Raw genomic sequence first — 22,440 nt, forward strand, 5'->3', positions numbered from 1 at the left:
AACCGTAGTTCTTATACAACTTTTATGTCCACACAACCCCTTTGAAAAAGAATACGCTTTTCTGGGATGTAGGCCGTGCAGTCATGTAGAAGTCCACCGACATATCGGAAGAACGCAATGGTTCCATGTTCAGGATCGAAGAGTAAGCCATGCAAGAAACGAGCAAAATAACGGGACAAGTAGAACTGGTTCCATGCTTGGCTTTATTTTCGAACATGAAGGTGGAGGCAGTACATTCCTCCGAAACATCGGTGTATTTCCACAGAATCATACGGCGTTGCATCCCAGAAGAGAGTGTTCTCCATAATCCCCGTTGTGACAACCTCAAATCAAACATTTTTGGAGACGTTTCCGAAAGCGGCCATTCAGAATATCGGCTTGCATACTGTCACGTGTATGGAGTGACTACAGACGGGGTTTGCATTAGTAATCACATTCTTTACGCATTTTAACATACAAATCATGATTACACTTTACAGATCACTGTGACACACAGGCTAGTGTTCTCAGTCTGTTACAGACTCCAATAGCCGTTGCTTGGTAGCGGCTTCCAACGGTGGACGTTCCTTTTCCTCCGGGTTCCCGAATTGTCCCCAGCCTCAGTTACCAGCTGTTCTCTGACTAACTCACTAATTCTCCAACCAAATCTTCACTAACTGACTGACTCTTATCTCCTAACTCGTCCTGCTTAGAACATCAGAATGCTGATAACAGCTGATCCGATCGGCAGAATGAAGACTGTCAGGTTCGTTCAGTTCCCTCTATTTCTGTTTCTCCTTGTTCGGCATTTGTTAGTATGGGGCTTTATAATATCCGTAGAGATACAACTAATAGATAAAATGTAGGCACCAGACAATCACAGTGGCCGCGAAGTCTAAGACATAAACCGTCTTCGCTCGATCGAATGCTGGAATCATGGATTCGAATCCCACTAGAGGCATGGATGTCTGTGTGCGTTTATTTTGCTCTTGTGTTGTTCTCTGTATAGGCAGAGTCCTTGCTACGGGCTGATCCCATGTCAAAGGAATCATACCGACTGTGTATAGATTAAGCAACTGAAAAAGCGCCCAAGGTCCAAACGGCTGTAGAGCCATAGACAGAGAGAGATGTAGGCAACATAGGTAAGCATGTTAGCCGTATCGTTCATTTCATATCTATACGGATTACGCCAATGATGGTCTTCAGCACTGAATGCTTGGTCTTTCTGTTAGTCTTCATTTTAATATGTGCAAAATCATTAAATTATTATTCCCATAATAAACACATGGGTTCTCAACTATACCTAATGTAAGCACGATTAGGAGACAAAACCAGGTCCAGGTCACGTGGCAACGACTGGAATATTACTATAACCGTGGCGGCGGCGCCAGATGTTGATGACGTAAAACTCCAATTCCGTGTCAGTGACTGAGAAGAGCTGGACAGAGGCGCAACTTTGATCCCGTCCGCAAACATACACAGACACACATACAAACAACCCTATGAACAAGACAGACACTCTGCAGCAATAGTTGTAAATCAAACTCTGGAACCAAATTCTGTCATACTGAAGTAACTTCCCATTTACTACAACGACCGTTTCGCCACAGATGTCCTGCCATCTCATTCATTTTGCTGCTGTTCTTTCACTTCTGACCTCATAAATATTGGTGTACATATCCCCCCTATTCATGCATAAATTACCTGTTTGCTTTCCCTTGTCTGTTTACTGATCTCTTCCTTGTCCCTCACCGTACATATTTTCTTTCTTTCTTTCTTTCTTTCTTTCTTTCTTCTTCTTCTTCTTCTTCTTCTTCTTCATCAATTTCTTCGTTGTTCCGTTCTTGGATTTGTACTTTACTTCTTTCTGTCACTTTCTCCTTATTTATCTCTCGATTTTCCTTATATATGCCACTTTTCTCTCTATAATTTCTTCTTTCTTACCTGGTTTTATTTCTTTTACTCTCTCCTCGTTTCATTTGTTTCTTCCAGTTCTTCTACCTCTTCATCCCGTTGCGGAACTCCTCCCCTTATACAGCTCGTATAGCTATAGCGTACGCAAAATAACCTATTTTTAAACAAGTAACAAGGGGCGCGAAGGACCGACTGATCACGATCCTGTACGAAGAGCGCACGGATAATGACCCTTACCGTCCATTCTCGATGCATTTGTCGCTCGAGTTAAGAAGTGGCGAGCTGATTTATTGTCCATTGGGCTGCTAGTGTTAAATTAGAGCTTCATATGGAATGACAGGATTACAAGATGATCCGGTGCTTCCTAAAGGTTCTGTGGGACCTCCTCCTTACTATCTTTGGGCTCAAGGAACGGGTGAGTGACCGAGCACCATGCGAATATTAGATTCCTAGCTATACTTCTCTTCTATTTTTTGCTTTAAAGAGTAGTTTCATAGCACGTTCACTAACACAGCAAACAAATCTCTTCCTAAGTGTCTACTTAACGGGATATAAGTTACTGCAAAAATACTAAGAAGCTAAGGAAATGTTTATGGACGCCAAAATTTCTGCACTAAATATAACGTAGAGACTTCTCACGAAACACTCATCAGCACTATACTAAACTTCATTTGTATCCATTCTGTGTTTTATTGTTACATTTTGTTGAAACTTTTACAGTGGTTCATTCACTATTCTTAAATTTTACTTGTGTCTACTCGCATGTTTGTCTGCGTTAGCGTCTTTCGTTCAGCTGGTTTAGATATTTATTTCTTTATACCTTGACCTTTCTTTCTTGCTTTCATTTCGTTCTCTTTCACGCCACGTTCCGAAAATCTGGTGCCGAAACCCCTCCCATGACTGCAGCGACTATGGCAAGTTGTATGAATCATATCACAGCCACAGTTTCAAGGCCTCCTGAACTTGGGAAATTAATCAGTGGCAATTAAATTAATAACCAACAGAAATATTACTAACTAATGAATTAATTAGCGGACTTTAATTCGACTTACTAAATTGCGTTTTCGTAACTAAAGCAGAAAAAACTGAAGTTCAAGCAATGACAACAGAACCGAGTTCTCGGCACTCCAATACATCTTAGGTTTATATGGCCCGTGGCGTCATTTTCGGCAGCCCATACGCGTAAAGCATGCGCTCAGGAGCGCTCCGGATCATAAATTATAAAACTGTTCTTCAGCTGCAAAACAAAATCTCAGTGTCTTCATTAAAAAATACTTGAGAATAAAACAGCAAAAAGTAAAGAACTTTCTTGAAGCATAGATACTTTTAAACACTACCTTCCACAAAGAAGTAAAAGGAACAACCAAACGTACTACCGTTGAAAGACTGGAGACAAACACATCTTTCGCCGCTGAGAATTTCCCAGGAATATAAAACAGGCTGAACGAGATTAAGGGATGAAAAGTGTAAGTGTAAAACAAGTCGTATTAATAATCTGTAGAAAATATGGCAAAATTATATTCTTCCAAACGCGGATAACGAACAGAAAAAACGCATAACAGTCTTTCGTCCAGCCATTTTTCCAAAATACTGTGACATGTCATTGCCAGGCAACGGCTCGATAAACACCCCGCGATAAGAACACGCAACAATAGGACGAACGTATATAGCTCGTTGCTAGGCCACAGTCAGCACGCCAATAGACTGGCGAGATGGCTAGGAATCATGTGACTGTGTCTTCTGTGTTGTAAGTGCGGAGTCTATATAACGAAGACCTGTTGTAGCTTACAGTACTGAGCATATATAAAAGACAGACCCGCCCTCTCGTTAGAGAGGGCGCCCACAGAAACAAGACCGTAAATGACAAAGAGTAATAAATATCTGGTCATGAGCTCCAGATGGGGCTAACACCAAGACTTACTGACTGACTGACCGTCAGTCGCAATGTGACTTTGACTTAGATTAATGAGAGTCCAGGAGAGTTCAGGGCAGTAAAGAGCCCAGGAGGTTTCAGCAGTTAAGAGTACAAGGACGAGAATGGAGCGTGTCCTTAGTGAATTGTGACTGAAAACAAGAAGACTTCATAGTGATCTGAAGTGATATTTTCTGTTGAGAAACGTCACTAGGAGACGAATAATGGGAACTGAGAATTCTAGCCCGTGTGTAACGGTGGACTGGAAAGTGTGCAAATCAACGATAGCTCTGTAATAAGCGTGACACCTCTTGACATTAAGCCCGACTTAGGAAACGATCCTGAGACCGTTAAGATAGGACCGCAAAACCTGCTTCTATAAGGTTAATTTTAGTACCACTTTCCTATGTCCTCATTTGTCTTGTCTTGTCCAGAACAAAATTAATCTTCGTCTGCCTTTCAAGAGTAGACTCGGACGCTTGCTCCGGCTTTAGTCCACTAAGTTTAATGGGTGAGCTGTACAAGTACGTAGATCTCATATTTTAAATATTCTCCAATATTCATTTAGCTGATCTCTCTTAGGCAGAGGGGCACGCGTTGGCGTAGTTAGTTGAGGCACTATGCTACAAGCCGTAAAGTCGCGGGTTCGACCTAATCCTTCCAGCAGCACTAAGGCTCTCGGGTCAACTCAGCCTCTAACAGAAATGAAAACCAGGAATATTCCTGGAGGTAAAGGGCGGCCGGCTCGTAAGGCTGGCAACCTCACCGCCATCTGTGAGCCGATTGTCTAGAAAATGTGGGAACCTCGACGTCCCACATCCCTATGGGTCTCCACGTCCTCTTACAGGGATAGTTTCATCTTTTACCTCTTAAGTAAAATTATTTTCCTCCCTTCATTTTCGAACACTTTAAATCTCTGTTATGCCCTTGAACAATACCAGATATCGTCATATGAAACAACTGAAGAAATGGCAATACTGCACATACAGTTTGGGAACCAATCGTAGGAGAATAACCCTGAAATATTGGTCCCACTCCACCTGCCTGTCCGAAAGAGGTGATGAAGGGCGAGCTACAGTACCGACATCTCTCGCCTGAAGGCTTTGGCTCCATCACATCGCTTCCAAGGGTCCCCGGTGTTTCGAAGGAAAGCGTAACAACGCCTTACATGGAGTTAGTCCTTCCATATGAAGTCCATTCTCCGTGAGGAGATTTTGATTAAATTTCACATAAGATATTTGGAAAAGAGAACAGTATATATTCGTAGTTGAAAATGACGAACCACCGCAGAGAGTCATATGAGGTTTGCACATGTCTGCAACTTCAGTAAGAAACGTTCATTTGTTTGTCGAAGGATATCAACATGGCGATGGAGTTTTATTGTGGTAGGCTAGGCGCCATGCATTGCATTGTGGATAGAGTCTCTGGCCTTTGATCGGCCGAAGAAACTTGGGATCCTGTCCAAATTGCGTGGGAGATCCGCACATTGTTTGTCCCGCCTTCGCGTCACGTAGTCCCCTTCAGACAGACGTCTATATACTCTATTTACTTTCTGGCTGCTAAACTCTCCAATAGGTCAACACCCAAAGCGAGAAATATGTAAACGGTGGCACTGTACTTTTGCATGCTCTAAATTGTATTTAAAGGTAAATTTATCCCTGTGATTACTGAATTAAGGACTGCGCCATGAACACGTATGGCGAATTGATGTATAGATTTACGTATTCTTGAAAGCGGCCTCCGTAGTCTAGAGGTAACGTTCCCACCTCATGACTCGTAGTACGCGGGTTCAAATGCCCGGCGGAGGTCGTCGAATTTTTAAGGGCGGAAAAATTCAGGGAACAAGTCCTCCGAGAGGGACTTTAAGCCGTGGGTCCCGTGTCGTAGCTTTACGGCGCGTAAAAGAACCTCATATCTCCTAAGGAGGTCACTGAGCCAAATTAACGGACGTTTCCCGCCCAACAGCAGACTATAATACCGCTGGTAGATGGGGGAAGCATTATAATGCTCTACTAGCTGAGAGGTATCTATAATTATAGATACCTCTCAGCTAGTAGAGCCGGTCTCGCTGGCTGGGCGGGACTGATGGTAAGCACCAGTACCGGTAGGATATAGAGACTGGTAGAAATCATAGAGGGAAGCACAACGGACCAATACAGGTCTCAGTGCATGGGGAAACCCACCCTCTCCAATAACTAACTAACTACATATTCTTGATCTTAACAGTAGTTGGAGGAGAGCGCTTAGTTTCACGCCCCATCTGCTATACCCCGAGAAAAGAGCCCCCGGTACCCATTGGACAGGAGGCTGGATGGGCCCCAGAACCGGTATGAATGACGCTAAGAGAAGAAAAATCTTACCCCTATCGGGATTTGAAATCGACCCTTCGGCCGTCCAGCCCATAGGCAGTTGCTTTAGGCGACTGCGCTATCATGAAATTGCATGTACTCAAAATAATTTCGTATAGAAAACCATACAAAGCATGGCAGTCTCCTCTCTAAAAATTTGAAAGAAAAAAAGTACACTCTTTACTGGCCTCGCTGTACTCTTCTTCTCAATAATTTGAATAGAATCCAAAATGATTTCGGTACGTAGACTATCTGAGCTGTGCAAATGTAATGCCAAATAGCCATCATTTGTATATCTCGGCGATGGTCTCTCGGTATTTCGTTTTAAGGGGTAGTGACATTTTCAATTAGTTCATTAATTTACTTATTACTAATTTTCTTAGTTTAACGACAGAGTGTAAAGAAAACAGGTTAAAAACTGCAAATAATAAATATAGAGAAGTATAAAAGGTAAAGTTGTCCCTGTGCTTAACCAATTATGCACTACGCCAAGAAGGCATATGGGGGAGTGGATGTATAGAACCATTTTTTTTCCACCTCGGCACTAGTTGGAGGTGAGTGGTGAGCTTCACGCCCCGGCGGATTATCCTTCCAATTTGTATACTTATTAGTTGTTTGAGGCACTATGCTACAAGCCGGAACGTCGCGGTTTGATTCCCGATGAGGTCATTGGATTTTTTTCAATATACTGAATAATTCCAGCAGCATTATGACCCTTGGATAGATTCTGCCTCTAAAAAAATGAGTATTAAGTATCTTCCTGGAGGGTAAAGGGCGGCCGGCGCGCAAGGCTGACAACCGTACCGCCATCTGTGAGCCGACTGTCTAGAGAAAATGTGGGAGCCTCGACGTCTCACAACCCTATGGGCTTCCATGGCCTGTTACAGGAATAGCTTTACATTATTATTATTAAGACATTCCAGATTAGTATTTGAAGAATACTATATATTTACACAGAGGTATGGAAAAATCAGACTGTCATATTATGTTGCATGGCAAAGAAATATCCATCTTTATTTTATTCTTTGTTAGCAGCATTATATGCAACTAACTTTTTAAGACCTTTACTCTAAACTTCAGATCTCTTCTACATCACTGGTGTATGCACACTACATGTTTCGACCAACATTGGTCATCTTCGGGTGTCTCTAAAATTGTTGATGAAATTGCCGTGTTTCCGTTCGTTAAGTTACATTTTTGGGGTAAGCCCTCGTCTATGCGTAAATGAGTCCTATAATGATGGGTAGTGCCTCCTACTATTTTCTCGTCCTTTACGTGTGAAATATTCGCACTAAAGCACCTGTAGCAGACACCTAGCGCTCCCGAGGGCGGAAGCCATAAGAAAATGACAAGAAATGGACATCCTGCCGGGGTAGATCGTTTTAAACGGGTTTCCCTACGTTTGGTTCCAGCACAGAAAATATATCACGAACCACATTTTCGAAGATTATTATCTTCCCTGATATAACGCTGTGTAGTCCGCTGAAAGTCAACTGAGGTTTCGGAGGAACATATAGCCTCCATCTTCAGGGTCGGCTTGTCACCCGATTTCACGCTGGTATCCTGCTCGGCTTATTCGATGTTCTTCCGAAACGTCGGTTGAAGTTCAATGGACTATATGGCGCTATAACCCAGGAGATAGTACTCTTCATAACCACCGCTGTGAGAATCTCAAATCCTACAATTACCGAGTATGGAAGCACGCTTACTAATTTTCAGCGGCAATACATGCAACACGTCTGTCTCCTTCTGCTGTGAGTGAGCAGTGAATAGGCCATGAACTAATACAGATCTGCATATTTCTTTGCAGGTTCTGCAGACACACAACATTCAAGCGCCTTCGGTGAAAAGAGACAACAGCAAGAGACAGGATTCAGCTAAGAAGATACTTCCCTTCACGTCCTGCAACACGTAAGCTAACCACAACAAGTTCAGAAGCTCCCCTAAGATATTCACATATTTGTACAGCTCAAATTTCTGTTTTAGGGAGCAAAAGAATAAAGCAAAATTGATGTTTGTCTGTCCGCGGAAAAATATTGGATTCTCACTCAACGGAGTTCCTATCTACCCACTCATCCTTCCACCTACCTACCTATCTATTCCTGTTGCTCCCACTTGGAGCATAGGGTATTCGTGAAACAATTCGTTTCACTTCAGTTTCTTAATCCTATGCACAGTCGGTAGGATTCCTTGAACGGGGGATCAGCCCGACGCAAGGCCGTTATCTACACAGAACAAAATAAACACAAACATCCATGCCTTGAGTGGAATTCGAACCCACGATCCAGTGTTCAAGCAGGCGAAGACATTTCAGGCGGCCACTGTGACTGGCCAACGACGTTTAGGGGGAGATTATTAGGTGACGCACTGAAATATGAAAGGAAAATAACGATTGAGCGCTGTTATGACCACTGAGTCATGGTTACGAGTTCAGTTAAAGGCCTTCATAAAAGATTGCATTTAATTTGTCAAGTAATTTCAAAAGAAAAAGAAATGTTGGCAACAGTTACAGTACTGAACGTGGCAGATCCGTTACGCTATATAAATGCACTTCTAACATGGGGAGCAATTTGTGAGAAAGTTTATAAAAGTTGCTTCTGTACATATCATTCACAGCAAAATTACCGTATTTACGCATGTATAGGCCGCGTGCGTGTATAGGCCGCAGCACAATTTTCAGACAGCAATTATAGAAAAAATAATTTTCTTGGAATATTATTTCAGGAGTAGAACACCCTGTATTACTAATTATGAATATAATTTTTTTAAATGAAGTGTGATTTCGAATATTTCGAATATAAGCCGCACCCCAGTTTTCCTCTTGAATTTTTGGAAAAAAAAATGTGCGGCCTATACATGCGTAAATACGGTATGTCTGGCCAACAAAATTCGATGACGATGGTGATAACAAACTAAACTTGTATTCGGGAAGTAGAAGGGCTCACTCTGGCCGACTGAGACTTCTCGTGATTATCCTCTGATATTCAGGTGTACGCTGGAATAGTACCCTGAACCAAATCTCAACTGCCGGTCACGGTAGCCGAGCGGTCTAAGGCATGCACTGTCTTCGCTAGCTCGGAAGCCGGGATCGTGGGTTCGAAACCCACTTAGAGCATGGATGTTTGTGTGCGTTTTTCTGTGTTTGTCTTGTGACGAGCTGATCACTCGCCCAAGGAGTCCTACCGTATTTGTAAGATCTAGAAAAACCGAAGTGAACGGAGTTCATGGAGGTAGGCCTAGGCCCACTGGGGCTGTAGTGCCAAGGAAAAAAAAATCTCAACTAGAATATTCCAAATGCTTTCCATTTCAACCTGAATAATAATTTTCTTATGACATTCGTCACTATGTAAGAGTAACATTCGTAGCTAAATCGCTAAGTCATACACAAACAAATTATTATTACTGTTACTGTTGGCTATCATTATTATTATTAAGTAAGTAAGTAAAAAGTAAAGTATTATTATTATCATCATCATCATCGAAACTGTTAAGAATCTGGGTACCTGCTGCTCAGCATTTAAATGGATTTCCCCCAGTAAGAGCATTGCCCACTCGTAGGTCTCGTGAATATGTATTCTGATAAATTAAGATCTGGAAGGTTTTAATTAAAAACGACGTTTCGGAGACTGGATTCTAATTACGTCCTCGGGTAAAAGCCTAGTCAGTTGACCCAATTGATAGAGTTAGCCCCTATTTATTTTACGCATCTAGTTTATTATTATTATTATTATTATTATTATTATTTTGTTTGTTTCCTTATATGCATTAATGTGTTTTTCTTCCAGTATTTACCTTTAATTAGTCTTTGACTTTATGTTGTGTTCGTCCAGTATGTAACTATTTTTACTACGCTGTGCTGTGTTTGTAATTGGCCTTGCGGCTGTTGGCTCAACAGATAAGATAACAGATTATCTATTTTACGTATTTTGGTAGTCCGAAAATTAATAATATTCCAGAATAGTTTCCATTCGAAACAGTATAAGCTTCAGTTTACTTGGGTCACTTATACACTCAAATTCTCTACAATTTGGCAAGGGCTCGTTGCGTTTGTTTACATGAAAGCTACGCATTGTGTAACAGCGACTGAGAATGTGAGATTTGTTCTACGGAAATAACCCTTGCCATCACTTGAGCTAGCTTATAGTTCGCTGGGCAGAGTTATTTATTCCACCAGTCAATGGAGAATTCATGCTAACTTCCTTCGAGTCAACTCTGTATCAGAATAGGCTCTGCTTCGATCTCAACGAGACGTACACGGTTCCTGCCTATTCTGATAACCCGGTTTCATTTATTCAAGCGATCATGAAAACGTACCCAGCATACCTAAGGTGTATTCCGTGAAATATATCCTAGGATAGCCGATCACAGTGACCGCGGGGTCTAAAACATGAACTGTCTTCGCTCGCTCGGATGCTGGGATCGTGGCTTCGAATTCCATTCAAGGCATGGATATTTGTATGTAAGTCTACTCTGGATTTGTTTTGTCCTGTGTGTAGGTGGCGGCCCTGCGACAGGCCGATCACTCGTCCAGTGAGTCTGTGTGAAGAAGATTACAAAACTGAAAAAAGAGACCAGGACACAATAAACGACTGTAGAGCCATTCGTGAATGAATGAAAAGCCCTAGAATAAGAATTACAAAAACTCGCTAGTATTGTGGACAGAAGTGACGAATTAATCAACTAATAAACTACAAACCCAAACCATTTCGCTTGGTGGGGGGTGGAGTCCAGCTGGGTCGACTCAGCACGGCGGCCACTGATTGGCCTATTCTAGCCTACCCCGGGTGGCAGGATTCGGTGGAATGAAGATTGGCAGGGGAAACCGAAGTACTTGGAAAAACCCCGCCCAGCGCCTCTTTGTCCACCACAAATCCCACCTGGCCTCCGCGGTGGGAAGCCAGCGACTAACAGCTTGAGCTATGGCGCGGCCTAAGCCAAGCCATAGCGAATCTATTCATTCATCCATTTAATGGCTCTACAAACCTTCTTTGGGCCCTGGACGCTTTTTTTTCACTTTCATAATACTATACACAGTCGGTAGAACTCCTTGGGCGGGGTCAGCCTATCGCAAGGCCTCTACCTATACACATAGGACAGCACAAACAGAATATAAACCCACACAGACTTCCATGTCTCGAGTGGGATTCGAACATATGACTCCAGCGTTCGAGCGGGAGAAGACAGTTTATATCTTAGATTGGGCGGCCACTGCGATCGGCTGAATAGATATTCAACTGTTCTAAAACCTGAAGGTGCTTTACGTATCTATGGCTCTACAGCCCTTGCGAACCTTGGCCGCGTTCTCAGTTGGTAGGACTCCTTGGACGGGGGATCAGTCCGCTGCAAGGCAACACACAGAAGAACACAAACAGAATAAACGCACTCAGACATCCAAGCCCCGAGTGGGATTCGAACCCACGATCCCAGTGTTCTAGCGAGAGAAGATGGTTCATGCCTTAGGACGGGCGGCCACTGTGATCAGCTGAAGGTCCTCTCCCAAAATCATAAAGCCGTTCGCCAATGGATACAATGTTGAGCCACATACACTCAATTACACTACTTACAGAAACTCTGTTAGCATACTATTTAAATAACTGTAAAACATATACAAGCACCATAACATTTTAAATGGACATTTATGTATTGTTAATCGATTAGCAGATTAACGAAATGTGCGGTCTAAAAAAAAGATAACTAATTTCTTACTGAAAAAATAGCAAACCAAGACTGGATCGGAAATGTTAAACATGGAAAAGATGTTAAAATGGATACCATTATGAAAGACACAGAAGGAACTGACGATCTGAAAGTTTCATTTCGAGGGTGGGGGGGGGCAGTTTTAAAATGTACTCGTACTCGTACATAGTGGCTTCTAAGCTGAATGAAATTCTAACTCTTCACCTATGCCAATATCAAAGTGATACATTCCAGGTTAGACTGACCTGGAGTTCTAATGGATCGCAACTGTTTCTTTATGACTTACAGACAAAGCAGCATAGACAAGATGTCACAACTCGTCCCATCAGGTGGCAGCACTGTTGTAGCTCAAGAGCAGTCTTCCAGTGTCGCATCCTCCTCCTCCGAGGTAATGACTCCGTGAGATCATTTTTCATATTATCCTCGCAACTAGACGCCAGTCTCAAAAATGGCCTCCTTCCTAGCGATTTTCTCTCCACAAAATCTGCATTTGCTTCTCTCCAGCCCATGATAGCATCAGATTTGTTTGATAGACGATGAATAGACAATACCACCAGCTTTCGTGTTGTATAGCCTCCTCTATTCACCAGCCAGTACATATGTCATGAGCCCGGATATTTTCCTGCCCACATTGTTCCATATATTTTCAATGATTCCTCTGTCTTCCTCTTACCACATGGGTGATCATACTGAGACGTCTTTTAACTTTCCTCATACTATTCATTAAACCGCGCGGAGAAACCGACTATGGGAAGCGTACACTTGCATCTGAGGCAGTTTCTGCAGTTGGAATGAAAGTCCTATCCTGCAATTGTTTACCCTTCAGCAGCTACGCATGCTCGGCCTCAACATGTAAATATTTATGGAAGATTGAATATTTTAACCGATTTATATTTACCGAGGTTCGATAATGAAAATAGGTCTATACTGGAAATATAATATTTCGCCGTTTTTTTGGTAAACTGCACATTTTTCGTAGCGTGGTAGTGTAGTATGCAGTTTAATTCCAAAGGCATACATATGAGTATACACGTCAGTATGTTGCAATAATGGTGTCGGTAGCTTTCAAAGTGATTACAACAGCCGTAATTAATATTTACAAAGTGAAATGCATGTAGATAAAATTTTAACATGACCTTCCTACCTCTCTGAAAACATACGGCGTGTCAGCAACGACAATAATTTAAATATGATTAGTATAATTATACTTCATTAGCCTTGAGAAATCTTTCTTTCTTATTTTCACCAGAATAGTAGCTGCTCTGAGCGACATTCCCCGTGTTCGACTCAGCCTCTAACAGAAATGAGTACCAGGAATGTTCCTAGTGGTAAAGGGCGACCGGCGCGTAAGGCTGACCTCACCGCCATCAGTGAACAGACTGTCTAGAAAACGTGGGAGCCTCAACTTCTCACAACCCTATGGGCCTCCACGGCCTGTTACAGGGGAAGCTTTACTTTTTTTTTATTATTTACATAATGGGATGCTGGTGGCCTACATAGAAATTTCAATCTTAACATTAATACTATTCCTAGTTCTTGTCTCAGAACGTTCTGAAACACGAAAGAGTTCGATTGTTATATGAAGCACGTCACGAAACGAGGTTAAGTATTGACGAACACGACAATGATGACAGAAGAGTACTAAGACAGAATGAAAGAATACAGAGAAAACTAGAATTTATCACAAGTCACTTAGGACTAGAAATTTCTGAGAATTTCATTCCAAAGCCCGTTAATTTCGGCCTTCGCCACAAGCTCAAGCGCGCAGTTTACAGCAGAAATGCGGAAAGGTACCATTTGTTTCCTCAGTGGGTGAGACTGAGTCCAACTGGTACTGTGGCCACTGTTTGTCCTATTGTACCAGCCGCAGATGACAGCTGATGATTGTGGAGCAATCGGTGTAATGCGATTTGCCAGAGAAAGCCTGCCCCGGTGCAACTTTTCCACCACAAATCCCACATGACCTGACTCGTGCTCGAACTCGGGCTGCCGCGGTCCTGGAAAGGTACCACAGTCACGGGCAGAATCGGAATCCCTCATGAGATACATGACTGGCTTCCCTGTTCTCCTGGCAGACTGTAAATCTTCTTCATCGTCAATCCTGCAAGAAAATCGATAGAACACGATGGGGGATCCAAACAGAACTACTAGTCGCTTATTTTTAACTAAATTTACATGTTTCCCGGCTTCTCCTCGCTCCTCCTGTGTTCTCCTACGTTACACTGCGTCTGTGTAATCACCATACCGGCTGGCAGGTTATTTACATGCGATAAGGTGCGGTATAAACTTATATGCCACGCAATGGTTCATACTTCATATTCGGGAGGTTCTGGGTACAAACAATAGAGTCGGGACAGCGTAGTCGGTACAGCGACTGGCTACGAGCTGGATGACCGAGGGGTCGGAGTTCGAGTACCGGTAGGGTAATGAATTCTCCTTTTACCACGCCGTCCAGACCGACTCTGGGGTCTACCCAACCTCCTATTCAATGAGTACGGGGGGGGGGGCTTTCCCGGGGGTAAAGCGGTCGGGGCGTGAAGCTGGCCACTTACCTCCAAGTACTGCCGAGGTCAAGAAAATTTAAACTATTCAGTCATAATGTTATATCATAAAATAACTTTTTCCTAGATAGATTTCCGATGATCTTCTTGATCGCTTCTGTTTTCTCTCGGTAGAAAAGTTACGTAAGGTATTTTATCTAAAATTAATCAAATGTTATTATGAGAAGTACAAATCAAAACTGCAGGCAGACCATCTCTACATATCTCCCGATGAAAATCCATGGTGTTTAACTAAACTGGACCGCCTCTGTGGTCTAGCGGTCAGAGTTCCTGGCTACAGATCCAGGGTTTTCTGGCTACAGATTTTCTGAGAAGTAGTGGGTCTGGAACGGGGTCCACTCAGCTTGGTGAGGATAATTAAGGAGCTATTTTAAGGAAATAGCGACTCAGGTCTAGTAAACCGAGATTAACGGCCGTGGGGATTCATTGCGCTGACCACGCAACACCCTGTATCCGCTAAAGTTGGCACTAACTTCGCGGACAAGCGGCGGTCTCTCGGTCGGTATAGTTTGCTTGCGGATTAAAACCATGGAGTTTGTTATTTTTTTTAACTAAGCTGAATACAGTTCATTAACCATTCAGATGAGCTCGCAGGCTGTGCCGTCAGTTCTCCATATCAATGAACACTGATGTATCCTTCTTACTGAACATGGAACAAAAATGATAAACTGGAGTTCCTCTGCTCAGGTAACGAAGGAGATCGGGAATACGAAGATCCAGGAGAAGTCCAGCGAATTTCAGTCGGAAGAGGTCTCAAAGCTGGTGCAGGAGAGTAACCGCTCCATCAGCACCTCTTCGACCCACATAGTTTCCTCTTCTACGAGCAGCGTGTCGTCATCTGTGACGGCAAAGCATGTATCCTCCTCGTCCATCGGTATCGAGGGGTCCTCGCAGGTAAAGACAATACAGTTCTAGAGTCTCCATGGCAAAGCGAAGGGACTGCTCACTCTTAAGATATGATCTTGTTCCGGGGGCATGCTGGCCGGGTGGAACTAATTTGGCGCCTCTTCTCGCTGTTAAAACAGACTTATATCTTCATTCATTTCTGAGAGCTTGCTTCAATCATTTCTACTAAACTGGTTAAAAACGTACTTAAAACAAAGGAAACACGGAATACGTCGCATCACTTAAAAACAAATAAAAAAATTGTCTAGGGCTGTGAGTAACATTAGGTAAAAACTGTATCTTCCGTGATGTGACGCCATGTATTCTGGTAGACGTTTACCGGTGTTTTGGAAGGAAGAATTGCCTCCATCTTCAGGGAGGCGAAAAGTAAGCCCAGAAATAAACACTTTGCTTGTTTCTGACTGGCTTCTGCTTTTACCTTGGAAGTTTCTCTGAAAAGTCAGCTAACTTCTAGCAGACTATACGGTGTCATACCCTAGTACTCTTCATAGTCACTGCGGTGAGAACTCAAGTCCAACAACATTGGGTAGTTTTTCCTAACTTCCACTTGTTTATAAAAACACTGTCCAGGGAACTACTTTCTTTACGCCAATGTCCGTCATAATTTTGGTACAGTGAACCAACAGTTGTCACATGCCCTCAGAGAATCCAGAAATTCTTTACAGTGCCACCGAGAAATGTTTCGCTGTCAATAAAACATTACGAACGATAATGAAATAGCAAGTAAAGTAAAACACTAACTCGTTGAGGTCAACTCGAATAAGTACCATGGTAGTCGTACGGCAAGCGCGACAAGTAGACAATGTGGTTGACATCATTTAAGCAAACCCAGCATTCTTGGATCTCTTAATAAAACAAATTAAAACAATATGCAACATAAGAAAGTCAAACTGTCAAATCTTCCGCGCAGGAGGCAAAGGATTTTGCTAGCCTAATTAAATTCCGAAATTAGAATTCCCGCTGTATGCTAAGCCGTCCATCCCAAAATAGGGGGCCAGACACCCGACAGCAAGTCCCTGTCCTAACGTCCTCTTTTCTCTTGAGTCTTTAATGTTTACCAAAACGTATTAGGCTAATTGTTTAAAAAGCAATTGTAATTAATTTCAAACTATAAGCAATTGCTGAAATTGCAGATTCTGTATACTCTACATCCATAACATTCAATGTATCCCATTGTTAATGTGATAATGGTAATTTAAAAGTAATAAAAGTATGACTAGTGTATTGTTAATTAAGGTGAAGCGCTTTCCTTTAAACAGCAGTGCAATATTCTGTATATCCTCCATTTCTCAAGTGAGGTTAAAAAAATGAATTTACCTTGTCATACTTTTGTATTCTCATTCATATTCATACAAGACCTAGACATAATCGCTTACTTTTGTAAGAATCTTTACTGGTCATAAAAAATCAAGACAAATCTTCTCTATACAAGTATACCTCTCCACGCGGGTCCACGAAGTTGTTTTAAGTCGAATACAATTCCTCAACCCTTCAAGCCGGTCCGACAAGACTGTGAAGTCAGTTCCTCTTATCCACTTACAGTGCCGTGACGTTTTCGCCACGTACATTTGTGATATTTTGTAGTCTCTGAACTAGATTTCAAAGAATCTTTTTTCTTTCCACCACAGATTAACAAAAACAGTCAATACCGTTTGACCTGAAAGGCATTATTTTTTTTATTGCTAGTGGGATGGGACTAAGTCCCTTGTACTGCGGCCACTTCTGGCAGACGATAGGTGAGGGTGATTGTGGAGCAATTGGCGGAATGAAGACTGGCAGGGGAAACCGAAGTACTCGGAGAAAATCTGCCCCAGCGCCACTTTGTCCACCATAAATCCCACTTGACCAGATCCGGGACCTGTAAGGCATGGACTGAGCAAATTCGAGCCGGCTTTGAGGGATACCGGTTTCAAATGATATACACGCACAGTAGAGTGTCCCTTCATTTCCATATACAACACAAACTAAGAGAAATTTTAATTAGTATAGTCCGTCCGTCTTGCAAATGGTGTTCGTGTTTACATGAAAAAATAATTTTCTTACTAAATAAACATACAGATCTACACTGTATTTGTATTTTTGTAACCTATATTGTTATTGTTGTTCTTTTTTTTACAAAAGACGTTTTCATTCACACAATATTTGGTAATGTGATAGTATTTTTACAAATTTTACTGATTCTTGTGGAGGAAAGAGTTACAAAATGGAGTCGTTACCGTAGAACTGGACAAGTCCGCTCCCCAAACCTTAGCCTGACCCACCTCCACAATGTCTTCTCAACAAGTTGCAACATCACATGGATTGTTGAACTGTATTGACTCCAAATTCAAAATTTTATGTTACTTTGTGATATTCTGTTATGTCCAATGCATGTATACGAAATGTTAATTCCCTTCAGAAAAGACAAATAAAGATAATGTTTTAAAATAATGTTGTTTCTTTTTGCTTTCAACCTTTATAGGCTTCAAAATGTTATGGAATACAGTTTAAAACGCTCTTTCAATGTGACGCCCAGTTCCACAAAAGAACTCCATAGGTCTAACTCTGTTCTCAATAAGAATGTTTACACAAGATATAGTTTAAATGATAATAAATACCTGTCTGCAACTAAAGAATGTGCATTCTATTGCAAACGCAACAAATTATAAAAAAAAATCATAAAATATGTTTTCCGAAACATTTTGAAGCTAATTTAACCAATCCCATAGCCATAATCAGCCATTCATATACTCATGAACACGAAATCCAACGTAACGCCAGTATCAGTAATTAGTCTGACACCAATAAAACATTTTCGGTTACAATAAAACCTCTGCTCAGCAAAATTCACGCCTGCGCCTTCTTCAAACAGAGATGAAATAAAGAAGCTGTAGTCAATATTAATGTATTGGGATTTTGTTATAAGAAAGCTCCCGCCATTAAGCTGTTGAAATGTTTATATCCGTAAAGGCGTAAGGGAAATAATTTTGCTCTTTCACCTGTAGTATCTTATCTTTATCGTCGGATTGAGGGGGTATCTTCCTGAAGGAATTTAAAATTTACTTAAGTTACTTATTCTAGCCTTTTGAACCCGAGTTCCTTCTATTCCACAATAACATTACTGTTCAATTTATACAAAACAATTATAATCAAAAGCAGGTGGACCCCATTAGTTCAGAAATTGTCCTTAAGGACCTTACAAAGGTAAACTGAAATGATTAACGCTTAAGAAGTGATTATAAAATCATTAAGAGTGAAAATATTCTATTAACATATTTATATACAGCCCTTCACACAACATGCCACAGAAATGAACGATATGTTCTCAAGCAGCGAACAAAAGCACAGCGCTCTGCGTGTTTCTGAAATTTGTAGCAACGTGATATGGTCAGCCCATTTCACTCCCTTAGCCTTCGAAAACAACCGCAATGCAGATTCCATATTACATATACTTACAGTAGCATTTACCATCTAAGTTTGAAAGCAAATTGGTAGAAGGCAAGAAAACTTATGGGCCCTATGTTACTTGATAAATCGATCCTCAATTCCAAAAATATGTAGAGGTGTTCCAATAAGCTTCCAACTTGGCTCAGTCATTTAGCCCCCTTGCATCATATTGCTTTTGCTCTCAATGTAGACTCAATATCTTTCCTTCCGGCTGTTACGGCCTCCCAAAAGATTCTTTTCTTTATCCTATTTTCCACCATTCTTGGGATATATTTCTTTCTCATCCAAAACAGATAACTGATCCCAGAGATTTCCAAATTCGGCCACCACTAAATTCTACTGCGAACATTAGCTGATCTCATGCCTAACTGGCAAGTGTTTTCTTGAAAATTTTCTTAGCCTTCTGACAAATTTCTTTCCTATCTTCCTCAAACAGGGGCAGGCGGTAGCGTAGTTGGTTGAGGCATTATGCTACTATACCGGAAGGTCGCGGGTTCAAGTCCCGATGAGGTCATTGGATTTTTTTCATTTAACCTAATCCTTCCAGCCGCAGTGTGGCTCTGGGGTCGACTCAGCCTCTAACAGAAATGAGTACCAGGAATTAATTAAATAATTGTCCTGGGGAGTAAAGCGCAGGCAGCGCATAAGGCTGACACTCTTACCACCATCTTTGAGCCGATTGTCTAGATAATGTGGGACCCTCAACATCTCACGACCCTATGAGCCTTCACAGCCTGTTACAGGGATAGCTTTACTTTACTTTTTTTGCTTTTAAGTTTTATTCTTTTACTGTAATTAAACATATTTTATGTCCTGAGAAGTAAAGCGCGGCCGGCGCGTAAGGCTGAGAACCTTACCGCCATCTGTGAGCCGATTATCTAGATAATGTGGGACCCTTAACGTCTCACAACCCTATGGGCCTCCACAGCCTGTCACAGGGATAGCTTTACTTTTACTTTATCTTCCTGAAACATATTTACCGTGTTTACGAGACTGTTGTGGATCTGTTTTGCACGGCCCCGGCCTTCACCCTTACTTCTCAAGAAACTAGTACCAAAACAGACTGACGAAAGAAAACTTCTTCGGTTAGCTGCTGAAAATTTTCAAGTAACCATTTTCCAATTCAGGACGCTGCAGAAAATTAAAATATCATAATTTCCTCGCGCGTTGTTTAAATTGTAAATTAATGACATTTTCACAAGATGTTTTTCGCATGTAAAAATGTTTTAAATACGTCCATAAGGAAATTTTTGCTTGATAATCGCTGTCTGAACAATCCAGTTGTGAGGGTTTCACTGTTCCTCCTAATGGCTTAATATCTAAACATGTATAAATGTCCAGTTTCTAATTATTTTATAGTATCTCCTACGAGTTTCTTACATCAAGACAGCAGCTGGCAGTCACTGCGCAAGCTCAGTTCTGTTAGTCTCTCGTGGGGTCTACAAAAGCGTGCCGAACGTACACATTATTTCATTGGATATTTCAGCACACATATTTACAAACTAAACCTAAGGGAACAAAAAATTCCATGACATAGTCTTTCTTAAACAGTCGATAATTATTACCACGAAGAAGAAATTACTTGTTCAATGAAGCCTCAAGTTTCATCTCCGTCAATAAAAACAGCCAGTTTACCTATCGTGATTCACTTTCAGTTCACGTTTTTACCAAGCAATTCCTTTTAACATTTTAAAATTGATCTATCCAAGTCTTGATCTCTCAAGTAACATTTCATAATTACGTTTTCCACTACCCATAGTGAAGATACGAGTGTCTTATATTGCCGTTTCATCTCAATCTCCCGGAATTCAAGAATTAAATGATTCCAGGTGACGCATACAAACTTAAACGTTCTCCATATGCACCGTATACACGGAAAATTCGTCCTCTTTCACCAGACTAAACCATGTTTTCCCCATTTACAAGATGGCATACTCTACAAGAAAGCTAACCTGACATTTGTGTGATACTTACTTATTCATGGAGTTGAGCCCTTCTTGAGGGGCCGTCAATTCTGCAGCTACTAAGAAATTTCCCAGCATTTTATGGAATCCGAAGGTTCATTACCGTGTTCACAAGAACCCTCCATTGTTCCATATCCTGAGCCAAATCAATCCAATCCATAACATCCGATTCTATATCTCTAAGATCCATTTTAATAGTCCACCCACCTATGCCTTGGTCTTCCCAGTGGTCTCTGTCCTTCTGGTTTTCCCCATAAATATCCTATATGCATTCCTCTTCTCTCCCATTCATGCTACATGCCCTGCCCACCTCATCCTCCTTGATTTGATCATTATAATTTGTGTGATAAGGTTGCTCATAAGACTTTTGTTCTATTAGGACAAAGCCTTGGACGCAAACGGAAACCATATGCCAGAAGCTTCATCAATGCTGCCATCTGGCGATCCGGCACCTCAGCAGCAGGTTTACGAAGCAGAATCCTCCCAGGAATACTTCAAGAGGGAGGAAGACGGCAAGGTTTTAGAGGAGGTGAGGGAAGAGCAAGGAAGGCAGAAACCAGTTAACCTTTTAAAGGCCAGTGGTTACCCTGTGTACCACCTGCTCTGAGTGAACCGGGATAGCGTAGTCGGTATAACGACTGGCTGCGGGCTAGACGACCGAGGGGTCGGAGTTCGAGTCCCGGTACAGTCAAATATTTTCTCTTCTCAACGTCGTCCAGACCGGCTCTGAGGCCCACCGAACCTCCTATCCAATGGGCACGGGGGGGCTCTATCCTAGGGGGTAAAGCTGCCGGGGCGTGAAGCTGACCACTCACCTACAGCTATTTCCGAGGTCAAGAAAATGTGGATCTATAATCCAATTTCCCATACGCCTTCATGGCGTAGTGCTTAATTAGTTAAGCACAGGGACAACTTTATCTTTACCCTTACCATCTGCTCTGAAATTAAAAATTTGCATTTCACTCGGAGAGTATGTTTCTGGGGTTCCTATAATTCTCAGACTAAACAGAAATTATTTACATAAGCGGCATAAACTAATCTGTCTATAACGGAGATGCACTGTGTTAATATCAGACAGGAACTTAATTTCTAAACATTGTTCAATTAAAGTTTATGTTTCAAAGGTTGATATTATAACACTGATTAAATGATTAGTTAGTTTCATCACTTCATGTCATTTTCTTAAACAAGCTGGGCGTCCTAGAACGAAAAAAAAAAGATGCTTGGTTTTTGTCTGTTTTATAACCGAAGTCCAGAGGCTGACGCGGTTACTATGGCCATTATTTTGGGCACAATTGGCATAAATATTTCATTCAAAACATGAAAACAGGTTTATTATTTCAAATGATATCAGTTGCAAAGAAATGTCTCAGAAACATGGCAGATACCTCTTTCAGATTAGCAGAAATCAGTGAATTTCGCTATATTTTCCACAAAATAGACATGCTCAAAGGTTCTCTGAGGTAAAGAAAGTCCATCCTGAATATTAATGTTTGAATCGCATATTTTTATGTGGATCAGTCAGAAGTTATTTCGCCTATCTATTTATCCGCCCATCAATCCACTCATCTATGGCCAAATCATTAAAGAGCAAAAAGTCCTGGGAAGAAGGACTCGCCTACTTCCCTTCACACGACACGGATCGCACAGAAAACGACGCATACAACAATTCGTTTGTTTTTGCGTGCGTATTTGTTGCGGCGGTAACATTTTTACGAGCCGTTGCCTAGCAA

General features: G+C 41.7%; 1 protein-coding gene across 5 annotated transcripts in view; it reads left to right on the plus strand.

Annotated features, from left to right (window-relative positions):
- LOC111868781 (probable GPI-anchored adhesin-like protein PGA55) overlaps nt 1-22,440 on the plus strand; it is a 122,325-nt gene that overhangs the window by 12,261 nt on the left and 87,624 nt on the right. For 2 of the 5 annotated variants that reach the window (XM_023859750.2, XM_023859759.2), the window contains exons 1-5: nt 2,162-2,308; nt 7,964-8,064; nt 12,139-12,238; nt 15,099-15,305; nt 21,087-21,236. In XM_023859750.2, coding sequence (XP_023715518.1) covers nt 2,243-2,308; nt 7,964-8,064; nt 12,139-12,238; nt 15,099-15,305; nt 21,087-21,236 — 624 coding nt within the window. In that variant the 5' untranslated portion in view covers nt 2,162-2,242. Of the gene's footprint in view, nt 1-2,161; nt 2,309-7,963; nt 8,065-12,138; nt 12,239-15,098; nt 15,306-21,086; nt 21,237-22,440 lie in introns of those variants that run through there. The other 3 variants (XM_023859767.2, XM_023859775.2, XM_023859785.2) reach the window with 2 other exon arrangements.

The sequence above is a fragment of the Cryptotermes secundus genome, unplaced genomic scaffold, assembly GCF_002891405.2.
Source record: "Cryptotermes secundus unplaced genomic scaffold, Csec_1.0 scaffold280, whole genome shotgun sequence".
Taxonomy (NCBI): Eukaryota; Metazoa; Arthropoda; class Insecta; order Blattodea; family Kalotermitidae; genus Cryptotermes; species Cryptotermes secundus.